A 17,041-nucleotide genomic window follows, 5' to 3' on the forward strand; every position below is an offset into this window, starting at 1 on the left:
TCATACTTGTAACTAGATTAAGTGCCTGTAATAGTTTAGTTGCTAGGAGAAACATTCAGTCATGCCTTCATTATAGGGATGTAACAACAACCGAAATATCATGATATTGTATCATCAAAGGTCTTACAATAATATTGTGGGCTGTCACAATATATCGAATTATCACTTAAATGAAAAGTTATGACACAGCAATAGCTAAAAATACAGAGAGAACTACATAGACCAAGGGTGTCAAACATACGGCTCGGGGGGGCTAGATTTGGCCCTCCAAGACCTTTAATTTGGCCCTCTGGTGATTTTCTACTAAAATATTTTAATTATATTTTCTATTAAAATATTGTTAATTTTCTGCGGTGCTTAGCAGAGCAGCGTCTCCGTGCGTGGCCCCTCCCACCAGAGCAGCACAAATGAAGACTTGTCTCTTTCCAAATGCTCTTAAAGGACGATCGTTTTGACTGTTGATCGTGACACCCTCATCAGCAAAATGTCAAATGAAATTGCATTTTTCTTAAAGTTTCAGGTTGTTCATAATATTATAATATTTTGTAAAAGAAAGAGTTCATCAATTAAAAAATATTTGTGTAATAGATTTGCGTTTCTCTGCACAAATATTTGAACTTATTGTTATTTTTGGGGTATATATGCCATGAGTTTTCTGATCTGGCCCTTTTGGGATCAAAGTTGGTTGGACACGGCCCCCGGACCAAAATGAGTTTGACACCCCTGACATAGACCATGATCCTTTGCTCTGTTTCAGTGTAGACTACGTGAAGAAATAACAGTTATAAGCACGTTTAAGTCTTAGTTCTTTGGATTAAGTTTTGTCAAGGCATTTCAAGAGGAAAAAGTTGAATATTCACAGTTTTGTCAGCCTTCACAAAACATCGCCATAAACATCGTACCGTGAGATGTATATCGTGATAATATTGTACCGAGAGATTTGGATATCGTTACATCCCTACTTTATTACGTCCAATATTTTCTACTTGTGTAAATGGATAAATACCAGAATATACAAGGATTTAAACGGATTAATCACTGATATGAGGGTTAAGTCTGATCAAAAACACCAGATTCTAGAAGTTTATTATTATTACATAACTCAGTAATACGCTGCAGTGCGCGTTTCGGCCGCTAGAGGCGTGTGGCGCGGCTGATTCCTCCTTCTTCCTTCGGTCACGCTGTCATTCGGCACCGGCTCCCTTGCCCTGACTCAAAAACCCGTCAAAAATGAAGATCTGGGCGTCAGAGCACGTATTCAAGTAAGCGATCAACTTTATGCGTGAATTTTCTTTTAATAACGTGACATGAGCTCGCTTCAAAACAAAGAAAAGTCACGTAACACTGCTAAATACGTGTTAGCATGTTAGCATTTGCCGCGTACATACATAACTTGGCGCTCGTCGATGGTAAAAGTACTAAATCTTACATATTATTAATCCTACGTGAGCAACACCTAAGTTTAGATATTTGTGATTATTTTTACACGTATATTCTCGTGTTAGTAAAGATTGATCATTGTTTTGGCACACTTTAAGCTTTTTTCTTACTAGTTAGCAGTAGCCCAGGGTTAACTGCGGTCACAGGGGACAACACCTCAGGACATGTATTATTAAGATTAAATTATAACTTAAAGCAGCTTCTCCATTCGTCCTAACCTTGTATAATTGTATATTTTAAGTGTTCTGTTGTTTTTGACAGGCTATGACACTGGTTACATAACAGATTACAGATTGGCAGCGGGTTGCATGCGATTAAAATGCAGCGCTGCGTGGGTTTTTACCGTGTTTTTATCCAGATTATCGTAAAAATTGCAGTTGTGTTGTGGATCTGAGATGCTTTCGACGTTTCTTTGGTGTTTGGGAAGTTTCTGGAAGCTCCGGGATGATGATGATGCTGCTGCTGCGGAGGGAGGGGGCGTCATCCCGGGAGAGCATCGCTGCAATCGGCCAACGCGAAAAAAAAAATCCTTGATGCATTAGTGTTTTTTTTGTCCTGACATTTCTGTGACTTTGTTATCTTCTGAACGTTCTGTCTCTACGCAAGGACAGCGTTTATTTTTCTTAGCAAATGTGTTATGTAAGGAGCCAGCAGAGGGAGTTTTTATTTTTTTCTATTCCCTTCAGTATTCTAGAAAACGTGAGAATGAACCTCTGTTTTCTAGGAATAATTGTTAAAAGGCTCACTATTAATATCGTGGGCTGTCACAATATATTGAATTACAAGTTTCTTTCCTTAAAAGCATGGTTTTATAGAAGCAACAGCTTATAAACATATGGAAGTACATATCCCATGATTCATTTCAGTGCAAACAACACGAAGAAATATGTTTTTGAGTTGAAATCTTGGGATTATGATGGAAATAATGCACACCAAAATCTTTTCAAGGTATTTTAAAAGCAAAAAAGTGTCCTATCTACAATTATATCAGCCTCTCCAAAATATTGCAATAATATATAAAATATTTGGATATCGTTACATCCCTACTGTTTTCCCTTCCCAAATATTTGTGCTTCTTTAAAAAAAAAAAAAAAAAAAAAACCTTAAATTCCCTCAGGATTTCCTCACCTTAACTTTTCTGGTTGTCTCACTGGAGATGTTACTGCTTTGCCTGGAATGTTCCAGAGTAAGTCATTCAAGTGATCTATTAGTTTTAGTTCAGTTCCAGGTGTTTTTATTGCTAATATACTTTGAGAAACATGCTTTTTTAGTGTAAGGGGACTGGCCTATAACTTGACTTTTAGGCATCTTGTATCCATGGAGATAATAGTAAGAATAATAATTCTTAATTTATAAAGCACTTTTAAAAACGATGCTTACAAAGTGTTGTACAAGCAGCAAAGAACAGTAAAAAAAGCATCAAAATAGCAAATAGAAGGCATACAAAAACAGACACTGATGCAAACAATCTGATAAATTATAATAAATAAATAAAAAGAAATAGAATAAAAATAAATATGGAATAAAATCAAGCTAAAACCAGTTAAAGGAAGGCCAACCGATAAAAATGAGTCTCAAGAAGTGATTTAAATGATGATACTGATGGTGCGAGTCTTATCTTCTCAGGCAGGTCGTTCTAAAGCCGAGGCGCCTTAAATTCCCTTCAAAAGAAGTTCCTCACCTTAACTTTTCTGGTTGTCGCATTGGAGATGTTATTGCTTTGCCTGGAATGTTCCATAGTAAGCCACTAAAGTGATTTATCAGTTTTAATTCAAACCCAGGTGTTTTTATTGCTAATATACTTTGAGAAACATGCATTTTTATTGTAAGGGGACTCGCCTTTCCATAGGTCTGGCATATAACTTAACCTTTAGGCATCTTTTATCCATGGAGATAATAGTAATAATAATAATTCTTTATTTATAAAACACTTTTAAAAATAAGGCTTACAAAGTGCTGTACAAGCAGCAAAGAACAATAGAAAAAGCATCAAAATAGCAAACAGAAAGCATACAAAAACAGACAATAATGCAAACAATCCAATAAATTATAATAAATAAATAAAAATAAATAGGATAAAAGTAAATAAGGGATAAAATCAAGATAAAACCAGCTAAAGGAAGGCCAACCAGTCTCAAGAAGTGATTGATGATAAAAGATGATTCAGGTGGTGCGAGTCTTATCTCCTCAGGCAGGTTGTTCTAAAGCTGAGGCGCCTTAAATTCCTTAAATTCCCATCAAAAGGATTTCCTCACCTTAACATTTCTGGTTGTCTTATTGGAGATGTTATTGGTTTGCCTGGAATGTTCAGCTAAAGTGATCTATTAGTTTTAATTCAATTCAATTTAATTCAATTCCAGGTGTTTTTATTGCTAATATACCCTTAGAAACATGCATTCTTATTGTGAGGGGACTCGCCTCTCTTTTAACTCGACCTTTAGGTGTCTTGTCTCCATGGAAATGACTTTCATGCCATACTGTGAAACATTCCAGGAAAGGTACACGGAGGACCTTTTTTTGTGAGTAATGGCAAATATTTCTCGCTGGGATGGCATAAAATATGATTAATTTTCCTGGCTAAGACATTTTCTGCTTATTCATGAGCTTCAGAATAATGAGTAATTAGGATTGTTGCTGTAAACATAGAACAATGAACAATTGAATAGCATTAAGTCCTCAATGTTGCACAGAACAGGAAGCCAAAACCCATGAATAACCGCACTATTGAGGTTGTGCAATTGATCATTACTAGTACATCCTAAATGTACAATGAGTGGCAGCATCATGTGAGTGTCAGTGGTGAGTAATGACATTCTACAGCTCAAAATGCATGTAAAATGTCAAAGAGCAGCTACAGCTTAATAATAAATACAAAAGTCAACAACTCTGCTAAATATTTATTTTATATCTGGCATATAAAACAAGAAAATCAAGCCAACAGTTGACACATTTCACATTTTCACATTCACAGGACAGAAATGAACCTTTTCTCAATAGCTTTAGAACGAAGAAGTTTAAGAGCACATATGTAGACCACTGTGGAATCTACCTGTGTGACTGAAGGATTATAATTATATAAGACCACATGGTAATATTAAAGAAAGTAAATATTGAGAATTATATTCTGCTTTCTAACTTAGATTTAGACAAACTTTATTGATCCACAAGGGAAAATACTTGGACACAGTAGCTCACACATCACATTACCTTATTTTCGGACTATAAGTCGCTCCAGAGTATAAATCGCACCAGCCAAAAAATGTCCAACGAAGAAGAAAAAAACATATATAAGTTGCACTTTTTGGGGAAATTTATTTTATAAAATCAGAAACCAGGAACCGACATTTCATCTTGAAAGTCAAGTTATAGTAATAACAATAGAACAGAGAACAACAGACTGAACAGGCGTTAATATGTTGACGTAACATATGAACAGTTATTCAGATAATTATAGCATAAACAACAGAACATAGGTGTACCAAACTCTCCATTTCACTCCAAATTACAAAATCCACTGAATTCTTTGTCCTCGGTGTCACTTCTGCGCGACCTCTGGAGATAAACCATAGATCCATGATGTAAACAGAGCGCTGCTTCCTCTGCGTAGCTGTCGTCAGACTCAGCATCAGTTCCAGTTAGAATTATTCCGGCCTTTCTGAATCCCGACAGGATGGTTTCAGTTCTCATTGAGACTTCCACGAAAGTTACAGGGCGCACCCGCTCAGTGTTCTCCATCTCCACTTTCCGCCAGTCCCTCACAAATTTCTGCTCAATTACCTTTTTCGGCTGAATATTTCACAATTTGAGGCAAGACAGCGGCCTCTACAGGAGGCATGAGCAGTAGAGAGCGAAGTGACAGTGGTACAGGAGTAATAGTAGTACTAGATACTGACACACAAGACTAGACAAGACACAAGCCTCTTGTGGCTGTCAGTCTGGAAATTTTAATATATAAGTTGCACCGGAGTATAAGTCACAGGAAACACCCAAACCATGAAAAAAAAGTGTGACTTATAATCCGAAAAATACGATATATGACAATAACAAATCTAAAAGATGATAATAAATTCTAATTAAGTTGGAAAAATAGCAAGAGACTAGTGTCAAATGAGGCTTAATCATATAAATGTATTAAGCTTACTGTGGTAGCGGAATTGGTGTTGAGTATCGAGTCTGGTCCTTAGAAACGAAATCGAGTTTGAAATTTTAGTATCGTGTCAACACTTAAGTAAAAGTAAGAGTAAAAGTAGAGCCTTTAACGTTGAACCTGTGTCTCTCAAACAGCCACCCCTGGGAGACGGTGACCAAAGCAGCCATGCAGAAATACCCCAACCCCATGAACCCCAGTGTGTTTGGAGTGGACGTGCTGGACCGGAACGTGGACACGGCCGGACGTCTCCACAGCACCAGGCTCCTCAGCACCGAGTGGGGACTGCCCGCCATCGCCAAGTCTGTGAGTCCACCCACAAGAGAAAGAGAAAATAATACAGTTAAAGGGCCCATATTACGCCCTTTTCTGATCTATGTTTATGTTAAAAACAGATCTGGAGTTGCGTTTTTTTTCAGTCACACATGTTTAACACACAAACCCTGCAGATTTAGAGTTCTTATCTCAAACAGGAAACAGGAAAGTGAATCATTTGTTCACTTTTAGCCTTGGAATTGCCAGTCTCTTCTGAACTAAAGTTAAAAGAAGCTGTTAACGTGAAAATTACCGCTTCAAAACATTCATCCCTAGCAGCTTTTATGCAGAATAACACAGGGTGTTTTGATATTTGTGAAGGACTTAAATCATTGTAGCCTTCGCGATTTGCTGACATTGGCTGCGTTTACATAATATTTTTAAAATTCTGAGTTAATTGTTCTGAATGAAATAGTTTTGAATGAAAATATTCTCCTTCGAGTTTAACACGTTAAATTGCCTTTATTTAATTCCACTCAATTTCTGGGGGTGGGGAAGTGTTCTAATTTGAAACATATTTACGTCGACCAGAAGAAAACACACACTTCAACTGCTACCGACTTTTCTGTCATCTCGGTTTGTCATTACGCCACGGACACAAACACGATTCAAACTTATTTCGCAGTTGTTCCGATGATAATTGCGCAGCAGCTGGAGAATTCTCTCATCACGCTTTACGTCTGTCAGCTGAGGAGGAGGAGGGAAGAGTGTCAGAGAAGGGAGGAAGAAGACAAACTGAGTGTGAGGCTGCTCTACCTCAGCCCACTCCCGCATCCTGCTTGCAAATCCAAAGAGACGTTGATGAAAGTCCAAGGCCACGACTGGTGGAGCTGGATTGTCCGGATCGTGTCAGAAGGGAGACACAACGAGCATGAACTGAATGATTGCAATTATTTTTAAGAAGAATAAACGTTTACATGATCAAGGAGTAAATTAATTCAGCTTTAAAATCTGAATAAACCACCCACTTACTTTGGAATTAATAATCATTTTCATTAGGAATTAAATGTTTACATGGTCTTTTTAAAATGGAATTATTTCTTATTCAGAATTAAATTATTTTTATTTGGAATTAAAACTCTCATGTAAATGTTGCAAGTGTCCATTCAAATCTTACTATCCTTTTTTTCAGTGGGATACATTTTCCAAGTCATTCTGCCTTTAACTTGTGTTTGTGATACACATTTATGTTGAAAAATATACTGGATAACTGAAGCCTGAACAGTTTGTATTGTTATTTTTCCCCAGATAATTGGTGTAACACGAACATGCACATATGTCCAAGAGCACTCGATAATCGACCCTAAAGAGAAGACATTTGAACTACAGTCCACAAATGTAAGTAGAAAATGGTTTTATAGAACTGCTTAACCTAAAATCATAAAATCTACAATAATGAATATAATTATTTGTTCTCCAGATCTCCTTCACAAATCTAGTATCAGTCGATGAGAAGTTAACCTACAAACCACACCCACAAGACCCTCAGAAGTAAGTGCAAAGAGCTCTTTTGCCAAAATTAAGTGTTCACAAATGTATACTTTAAATCATTAACACTCACTACAGTTTAGAGCTGTCACTAAACTAAAATTTCAGACTCTTATTATACTAAGAAAATACCATTCTGTATTGGTTAAAAAAAAAAACCAAAAAAACCCACACAGTCGTCTTATCTAGTTTCTATAAAAGTTTTAGTATTGAAAGGTGTCTGGATTTCCTGTTACAGTTTTGTAATGTTTGTAAACATATATATATATATATATGTTACATATACATTTTTTGTGCTGTAATGAAGAACAATGACTGCTCACCTAAAGAGAAGTCTTTTTTCTTTTTTTTTGGACTAAAAACGACCCTGTAATGGACGTTGGTTACCACAGAGCTCTGGCTGATTGTTTGTGTGACCTTTGCCCTCTGACCTGTTTTTCTCAGGACTGTGCTGACGCAGGAGGCTCTAATCAGTGTGAAGGGGGTCAGTCTGAGCAGTTACCTCGAGGGGCTCATGGCCAACACCATCTCCACCAACGCCGGAAAGGTACACACTCATTTAACCAGGACTGGAGCCAGAATTAAGATTCTACTGTGTTCAATGAACACCTGAGGTCGTGTTGTAGCTGTAACTAGGGATGGGCATTCGATCAAATTTTCTTAATCGATCATCGGAAGAATTAATGATCGATTATCGATTAATCATTAACGTTTTTATATTAAAATGATCATCATTATTATTACTATCTGCACTACTAATCTGCATAAATAAATTCAACTTTACGACATATAAACCGTAACGACTCTAGAGCCACATCAATCCGTTTGACATTATAATGTGTTTAATTCAATTTTGCGCAACTTTCACAGAAACGAAACTTAAAGCCGCATCTCTAATTTGCATAAACTAAGCGAAGATAAAACTACAGCTCTTGTGCGCTGATGCGGTCAATTTCTGTCGGATTAAAAGACACGACTCAGTGGAATACAGGTTAGTGTGACCATATTTGCGTTTGTCAAAACCAGGACACCGTACAGGGGGTGGGAGGTGGGACCTCGTCATCGACATTGTGCGACTCTCACCTGGCAAAGCTTTTTCCCACTGGACACCGAAACATATGTTCCTGCTTTGTACACTGTGCACATGGACTCACACTTGTCCCGGACGCAACGGAAAGTGTGGAATTTCTTGAACAAGTCATCGTTAAATATGCATTTGTGCTTTGGTACATTGCAGACTGACCGAATGTTTCTGTTTGCTCGCTCCTTCTGAGTGCAGAGAGCTACATGTACGGACCTGTTTGGTCACGCTACGCACAGCAACCTACATTCGGTTTGTCGATTAAAATTAACGTAATCGATGAAATTCTTAATGATCAATTATCGATTAATCGATTAATCATGCCCATCCCTAGCTGTAACTGTGTAAAAGTATGGACAAGTCTCCATATTGTGACATTTTGGAAGATACATAAAGGTCTGGAGCAGTGGTTCCCAAACTGCGGTACCACCCGGCGTCATGGGGGAACATGATAAAATAAAATTGACATGTGGGTGTCAATCCTCCACACGGTGCACAGTGGGCTTTGCCATATCACTTTTATGTCCGTGTTTATGTTTATATTGTTTGTCTATTTTTATTCTGGAGCAAGAGTCTGTCTCTGTATGTCTCCTGTGTTATAACCTGGGACGCAGGGTTCTAAACAAAAGCTGTGCCATATCAAAGTGACGCCCTGAGCACGAGCAGGTGCTACTCCAGGCCTCGCTATGAAACAGATGACATCTAATGAAGATAATCTAATGAAAAGGCATGTAACAGTAACCGAAATATCATGATATCCTTAGAAGTCTCACAGTAATATCATTGGCCATCACAATATATCAAATTACAAGTCTTTCTGCTTAAATGATTAGTTATTGTGCAGCAATAGCTAAAAAAAAAACAGAGGGAACTACTTAGACCATGATCCTTTTCTCCGTTTCAGTGCCTGTAATAACTGTTTTAAATCTTAATTCTATGGATTAGGACAGAATCAAAGTCATGTCAAGGCATTTTGAAAGAAAAATGCATCATATTCACAGTTCAGTTCACCTCTACAAAATATCGCAGTAGACATCGAACCTTGAGCTGCATATCGTGTAAGTATCGTACCGAGAGATTTGGATATTGTGACATGCCTACTAATGAATAAAAAGCTCTCATAAGAAAGAAAAAACACAGGCATGATGGACAGGGGGGTATTAAAGTTTCAAATAGAACTCACCCTGAGCACAGCCCGTCTTGTGCGTAAAATATTCCCCAGCTGTTTGCATCCGTGGTTTAACAAAGACTTTTAGTATCACAACCATGATTTAGCCTTTATTTTTATTGAAAAGTATTGACTCGCTTTTAAATATATCCTATTGAATTGAAAGCTCACTGTATCGAGATATGTATCGTATCATGGCCTACGTATTGAGGTATGCAACTTCTGATACCCCAGCCCTATTGGTGAGACTGTTGTATTTAAAGATTCACACAGTAAATGCTCTGTGGTGGGTGAGGTATAAAAATGTGGTCTATGAAATGTAATTTTTTTTCAGAAAGTAATCCAATTAAGAAATTATTATTATAGTGCACTGAGAGGAGAGCCTGTATTTAAGGCATTCATGTTTGCATTATTTGGATCTCCTGCCCAACAGCTTTAAAAGTGCTGCACATGCTTTGACATAATTACAAATATTCCAACTATTATATAAGAAAATATCATGTCAACAAACTTTATCCTCAAGTGTGTCACAGTCTGGGGTACACGACTATCATGAAGTTTCAGGGAAGTTTGGGAACCACTGTTCTAGAGTGATATCATAGCGGAGACAGACAAAATGTAAAAATTCTGTAGTGTGTGGCGGCCTTAACATGGAACTTAACTCCAAACTCGCTCCCAGCCTCGATGAGCTTCTTTTGACTGGAACTGAACGCTATCATCGACGTTCCGCTCATTTAGTCCACTTCTTTATACGGTCTATGGTCAGATATTGCTTTGAAACTCTTATATCGCTCTTCTTTCTCTTATGTACCCATCATTCCTCGTTTTTCTCAGGGGCGTGAGGCGATGGAGTGGGTGATCCGGAGACTCAACAGCGAAATCGAAGAACTGGCGGCGACGGCGAGGGGGACGATCCGAACGCCGATGGCCGCCGCCATGACCAACAAATGACCCTCCACCTCTTTCTCTTCCTCCTCCTCCTTGTCCTGTCCTCCTTGTCTCCTCCTTTCATGAACCAATGGACTCTAGATGCACAAACCTGCTCCTCCTCCTCCTCTTCTTCTACAGTCTCAGCCCACAACACGACCCCAGCGCATCTGCCATCTTTGTACTTTCGAGCCGATGACAGGTAGATCTTTGAGGTTCGCCAAGTTGTGATTGCCAAACTCTTTTTGAATTCACTCAGTGCCTACACGTACTTCTTCCTCCTCCTCCTCCTTCTCACAGCAAAGCTTTTCTTCCATCTTGTTTTTCGTATCTGTTTTGCCCCTTGTTTATCGTTTCTGAAGCAACAAAATGGCTGACTCCTTCTAGACCTTTTGAAAACTGGTATTATCCTGAACTGGACACAAGCAGCTCAACTATTGCATTTGTAAAACTACTCTTATGGTGTTAAATTGTGAAGGAAACATAAATATACATAGTATACATGTTAAATTATGCTATTTTCTGAGTTTTTATGTTGTTTCCTTATCACAAATAGACCTGCATTGTTGTGTTTTGTTTCATTCACACACATTTAACACACAAATCCTGCATATTTAGGCTGAGTTCTTACATCTTGAACAGAAAATACTCTGAAAACACTTATGCGGGGTTCCCACAATCATGAAAATCCTGGAAAAGTCATGGTCTGTGTGTCTCTTTCACACAACTTCAGCGTTTTGTTAAGTTCTCATGAGGCTATTATGAATATTTCCGAATGTCTGCACCTTTTATTGCTTAAAAGAGACAACAATAAATGCACTGACGGTATTTTGAATGTTAAAAAACTATAAAACCAAACTACAAAGTGAGTGGAAAGGTTTAACATTTCATATTTAGATGTAAAAGTGCTGTAAAGTCATGGAAAATTCACTTTAGATCATGAAGAAGTTGCCGAAAAGCTTTAAAATTTTGTCCGTGATAAAGAGCGGGAACCCTGAACTTGTGGTGTCATGTGATTATAACGGTGTGTTTTTAAACTCTGTGCACCTTTACTAGAATTATTTTGGTAATTTCAGACCAGAAATTGCTGATCTCTACTGAACTAAAGGTAAAATGGAGTTGTTAACTTGACATCACAAGGCGGAACGGAGCATTTTGAGCTTTGGAAATGTACACAAACTAACAGGATTACTCAAACTGAGAATGTGAATGAAACAAAACACAACTCCAGGTCTGTTTTTGAGGAGGTAGCAGCATTAGAACATGGATAAAAGCTCACAAGAGTCAGTTTTGTGTAATATAGAACCTTTAATGCACACGTTTGAATTAAGTGTTACTGTATTAAGTTTATATTTTAGATACACGTTTGACACTAACTCTGGAAATTCTCGTGTGCCATATTCGTAAGGGTGGGATGAGACACAATTTCCACAAGACGAGACGAGATTGGGACCACGAGAATGAAACAAGACGAGTTTTAACATAATTTCTAATGTATAAATTTCACAATCCAGTTCCCAATTTTGGCCTCACATTTTGTATTTATGTGATTTAATGTTTGTGTTTCTGTTCTTGTACAACTTTTTGGAACTGTAAGACATGTAACTCGGAAAACTCGTGACCCTTTTTTGTCCAATCCAAATGTAAACACTTGGAAAAAAATCGCACAAGATCATTTTTCTCACGTGTCTAGAGTCTTGTGGCAGTTTTGTCTCAGGAGATCTTGAGGCACGAGATCTTTTACCCTCCCTACAAATTAGTATTAAGTATTTTCAGCTCTGACTTCTCAAATATTTATACAGTTTCTAACTCAAAACCAGTTTACAGAATTACTTGAACATGTTATTTTCTTTTTAATTTAGTGGTAATCTTCTAAAGTATCCTCTAAAGTTCTAAATATTGACAACTTTTTTAGCCAAGATCAAATAAGGCCTGTGTTGTCCAGTATTTTGTAAAAGCTACTAAAAATATGGGCAACTGTGAACTAATTCTCCACCATAATTCATTTCAGTTTCTAATAATTTTGTGTATTTATGATATTATATTGATTGATATTATGTGGAAAATTAGTTAAAATAAAATAAAAATGCTAGTTACCAGAGGTGACTTGGACTTGCGACTTAACTTGATAAAATGGACTAAGACTTGGGACTTGTCTGTGACTTGAGAAGCACATTTAAATCTGAATTCTTTCTATTCTGACTGTAATGATTCACTCTATAAGATTCACTCTTGTCAATCTCAGAGCAGATGACTTGGACTTGGACTTTTGACTCGAGATTCAACCTGGACTTGCCTGTATTTGACTTGGGACGTAACTCGGACTTGAGGTCAAAGACTTGGGACTTGACTGTGACTTGAGAAGACTTGAGAAGCACTTTTAAATCTGAATTCTTTCTATTCTGACCGTAACGATTCAGGTCTAAAACAGGACTAAAACAAGACTAAAACAGGTCTAAAACGGGTCTAAACCAGGACTAAAACCAGGACTAAAACAGGTCTAAAACAGGATTTAGCCAGGATTTAGCCAGGACTTAACCATGCCGCCAGACCGGCCACTGCGCCTCCTCCCATTCGCTAAAAATTACAATTCTTTGCGGGTGCGGATGCGGGACTGAAAATTCTGTCCCGCGCAGACCTCTACTTGAAATGAATTGAAGCTCAAAGCCGACTTCAACTTAAATTGTCCCAACTTGAGACTCGACTCGGCCTTGCCTGTATGTGACTTGGGACTTGACTTGGACTTGAGTTCAAAGACTTGAGACTTACAAAACGACGCTTGGTCCCACCTCTGCTAGTTACTGTGCCACCATTTACAAAAAAAAACAAAAACAAAAAAACACTTTAAAACCTGAGAATAGCTTTACAACTGACTGCTTCATTTTTTTTTTTCTTCTTAGAATACCATTTAATTCTGACCTTCAATAAATAACTGTACAATTAGCAGCTATACGGCAGGGGACCATATCTCTAAAAATATAATAATAGTACTAAAAAAGTACTTCTTGAGTCCTGGTAGACGCTGGTCGGTCTGCCTTTAGTCACTTTCTAATCTCCTCATGTTACCTTGTCTGTTTGTGTTTTTGGTTTGTGCTTCATACTTGAATGTTAACTTATTTTGACATTAAAGCTGCATTGCGTAACTTTTCCGGTGGAGGCTCCGTCACGTGGTCGTTGCTCTGAATGTTCCACACTGTGACATTAAGCAGCTCTACATTTACATCTACATTTATTCAATTACAAGTGGTTTTATAGCTCAAAAATACTTAGAAAAACTACATTCTGACTATAAACGGGGTTGCCTCTCCACAGATCTGGCGTGGAACTTGGGTCTCCGTGAAGATAGAAAGGTTAAATGTCATAAAACGTGCCGCGGAACATTCCAGACAAGGCGTTTGACTAAGCCTCCGCCAGAAAAGTTACACAGTGTGTCTTTTTAAGCGTGGAAGGCTGTGAAGAAATCAGTTTGCATTTACCGTAGTGTTATTTTGCAGTTCAACTAAAACGAAACTGTTGTCGTATTTATAGTTCAGATGAATGAGTGGCGATGGCTGTTAACTATTTAAAAAGTTTGGTTTTTGTTTTTCAGTGTTTGTTAATGTGAAAAACCCACATGGATCTAAGCACAGACTATCAAAAAAAATTACAATATCATGAGAAAGTTTGATATTTTTTGGTGTAAAATGACAAAAATACTGATCTTTTTCATGATATTCTATTTTTTCGAGATGGTCTATGTACAAAGAACAGTATTTTGTGTATTTAAGAACTATTTTGCTCTAAATGGTACTTGTAAATGTACTTTGGGTTTGGAGAAGTAAACAGGAGCATAAACAGATGAACCGAAAATACTACTAAAACTACTACTTCTGCTACTGCTATGACTACAACTCCTACTACTATGACTACTACTACTGAGTACAGGTACTACTATGTCTACAACTACTACTACTATGACTACTAGTACTGACTACTACTATCACTACCTACTATTATCACTCCTTGTACTAGTACTACTATGACTGCTTGTACTAGCGTTAGTATGGCAACTACTATGACTACTAGTACTATTATTAAAACTGCTCGTACTATGACTACTATGACTGCTAGTACCACTATGACAACAGCTATTGAGTACTAGTACTACTGTGACTGCTCGTACTACTATGACTACTACTGCGACTACTAGTACTGACTACTACTACTACTATTATCAGTCCCTACTACTACAACTTCTTGTACTAGTACTACTATGACTAATAGTACTATTATAACTGCTCGTACTAGTACTACTATGATTGCTCGTACTAGTACTACTATGACTGCGAGTACTACTTCTACTATGACTTTTAGTACTTTTATGACTGCGAGTACTGGGACTATTATGATTGCTCGTACTACAACTACTACTTTGACTACTACTACTGACCAGTACCTACTACTGCTAGTACTAGTATTATTATGATTGCTCCACTAGTACTACTACTACGACTTCGAGTACTACTATGACTGCTCGTACTAGTATTTCAATGACTACAACTACTATGACTACTTGTACTATTGTGACTACTACTATTACTATTATACTATTATGACTACTACTACTACTATTACTATTATGACTACTACTACCACTACTATTACTATTACTATTACTTTTAAAATGACTGTACTTCTTTGTGATCTGTTTCTCACGAGGTCGTTAGTGTCGTTTTTTAATTTGTTAACGATTTATTTAGTCTAACCTGTTTATATTTGACAAAAGCTCCGTAATGTGCCTTTTCTACGCGTTACCGTGGAAACACTGCTCCTGTGTGCTCCTCCAAACCCAAAACTCCCAACAGGCTGCATCGTTTATAACATCGTTTATAACATCGTTTATAACATCGTTTATAACATCGTTTATAACATCGTTTATAACATTGTTTATAACATCGTATTCCACCGATTCATGATTTTAAGGTGAAAGTTTTCTTCTTGTTTTGACTGATTTCACGAGGACTCCTTAAATTCTCTGCATTTTAAAAAAATACCATTTTAATTCTGACCTTCACTAAACAACTGTACAATTAGCAGCTATACACCTTTTAATACCATTTACTGGATCATTATAATTGATATTTATTTCTAATTTTCTATTATCTAAGAATTACAGCTCAGTTTTCCCAAGTCTGTCAGCTCCGGTGAATATGAATAAAATGCAGAGTATTTTTGGGAGTCCCTGTGAAGACTTGTGAAGACTTTTGCCGACTGAGAATTAATTCATTTGAGTTTTGTTACTGCTGTAACAACGGAAAACTGTCAGAATTGTGCAGCAGATATTTCTTTTCTTTTTGTCTTGCATGAAACAGAAACTGGCATTTTATCCGACGGTAAAACATGAACGCAGCCTGTTGGAATTAAAACTCACAAAACCCTGCTCTGTTCTTTTCCTCTGACATCGTTTCATGCTTCATCGCCTCTCCTCTCCGCAGACCCGCCCCGTTTATAAACCGCACGTCGTCTTTTCTACAGACCATGACAGTGTTGTTGGCTGTAAATATTGTCATATTTATATTTTTGGTGCTGTTACATTCCACGAATGTAAAAAACAGACAAAGAGTGAGATGTTTCAAATAAAGAGGTTCATTGTTTCATGACGTTGGGTTGTTGCTCGTTGTCATTTCTAGACTAGTTCTTTTCGGCGGTTGCCATGGTTATGCAATACACACACATTAGCAAACAGACAAAGTTTTAAGAGCTCAAGAAAAACTCAAGAAAACTGATTTAAACAGTACATTTTCAGAAGCCTGTGATCAAAACGAGTGTTCATGATCCTGTTTAAGAGTTTGATTTTCAACAAAAATTAACAAATGACAATTTATACCTCTCTTTACTGTTACTAGGCATCAGATTGGTCAAAAATAGGGTCACCAATATGAAAATATTTTGTATGAAACAGCTTAAAACTGGACAGTGCCGGGTAAATAAGGACGCCTGGTCACCCTAATACCAAAATACCAAAATAAACTGGGACAGCCTCAGTTATAGTCACGTTTTTCTTTGTTTTTAGGTAAAATACAGAAAAACTGGTATTAAAAAAAAAAAAAAAAAAGATCAGAGTGGGGCTAACTTCATCAGTGATCAGTGTTTACTAAACTTTTTTTCTGGGGACCCATATTTTTAAAAGTCACAAACCTTCACGACCAAAGTCAATAGACATAATTCACAAATCCAAAATGGATTTGACCATTATTGAACATTAATGAGGATATTTTATTGTTGGCTGAGTGATCGTGTCTCTGAATAATTAGTATTACTCAATGTTATTAGGTTATTTTTACGGACAAGAGTTTGTTTTCATACCTATACATACAGTTTTGAATGCTCGCGGTCTTCCTCAGAGTGGTCAGGGCAGAGGGCGATGAAAAAACACAATATGAACACACCAGTGAAACCGTACAGAAAACTCAAAGACAATTACTCGTCCACCCGA

The 17,041-nt window shown here is 37.3% G+C and overlaps 1 protein-coding gene across 1 annotated transcript; it reads left to right on the forward strand.

Annotated features, from left to right (window-relative positions):
* Positions 1-1,141: 1,141 nt before the first annotated feature.
* Positions 1,142-16,205, forward strand: LOC110174720 (PRELI domain containing protein 3B-like). The gene is made up of 6 exons (XM_020940822.2): positions 1,142-1,262; positions 5,725-5,893; positions 7,151-7,240; positions 7,323-7,393; positions 7,835-7,937; positions 10,474-16,205. Exons 1-6 carry the CDS (start codon positions 1,231-1,233, stop codon positions 10,588-10,590), a joined length of 582 nt encoding a protein of 193 aa, XP_020796481.1. The 5' UTR covers positions 1,142-1,230; the 3' UTR covers positions 10,591-16,205.
* Positions 16,206-17,041: the final 836 nt, after the last annotated feature.

Source organism: Boleophthalmus pectinirostris, unplaced genomic scaffold (genome assembly GCF_026225935.1).
Source record: "Boleophthalmus pectinirostris isolate CB_2022bp ecotype Guang Dong unplaced genomic scaffold, ASM2622593v1 HiC_scaffold_8, whole genome shotgun sequence".
NCBI lineage: Eukaryota > Metazoa > Chordata > Actinopteri > Gobiiformes > Gobiidae > Boleophthalmus > Boleophthalmus pectinirostris.

What these genes read in the sequence shown, in the direction of transcription:
- LOC110174720 (XM_020940822.2), top strand. Translation starts at nt 1,231, where the DNA reads ATGAAGATCTGGGCGTCAGAGCACGTATTCAA. An exon ending in TTGAACTACAGTCCACAAAT is followed by an intron (nt 7,241 to 7,322) that starts GTAAGTAGAAAA and finishes TTTGTTCTCCAG; the next exon opens with ATCTCCTTCACAAATCTAGT. An exon ending in TCTCCACCAACGCCGGAAAG is followed by an intron (nt 7,938 to 10,473) that starts GTACACACTCAT and finishes CGTTTTTCTCAG; the next exon opens with GGGCGTGAGGCGATGGAGTG.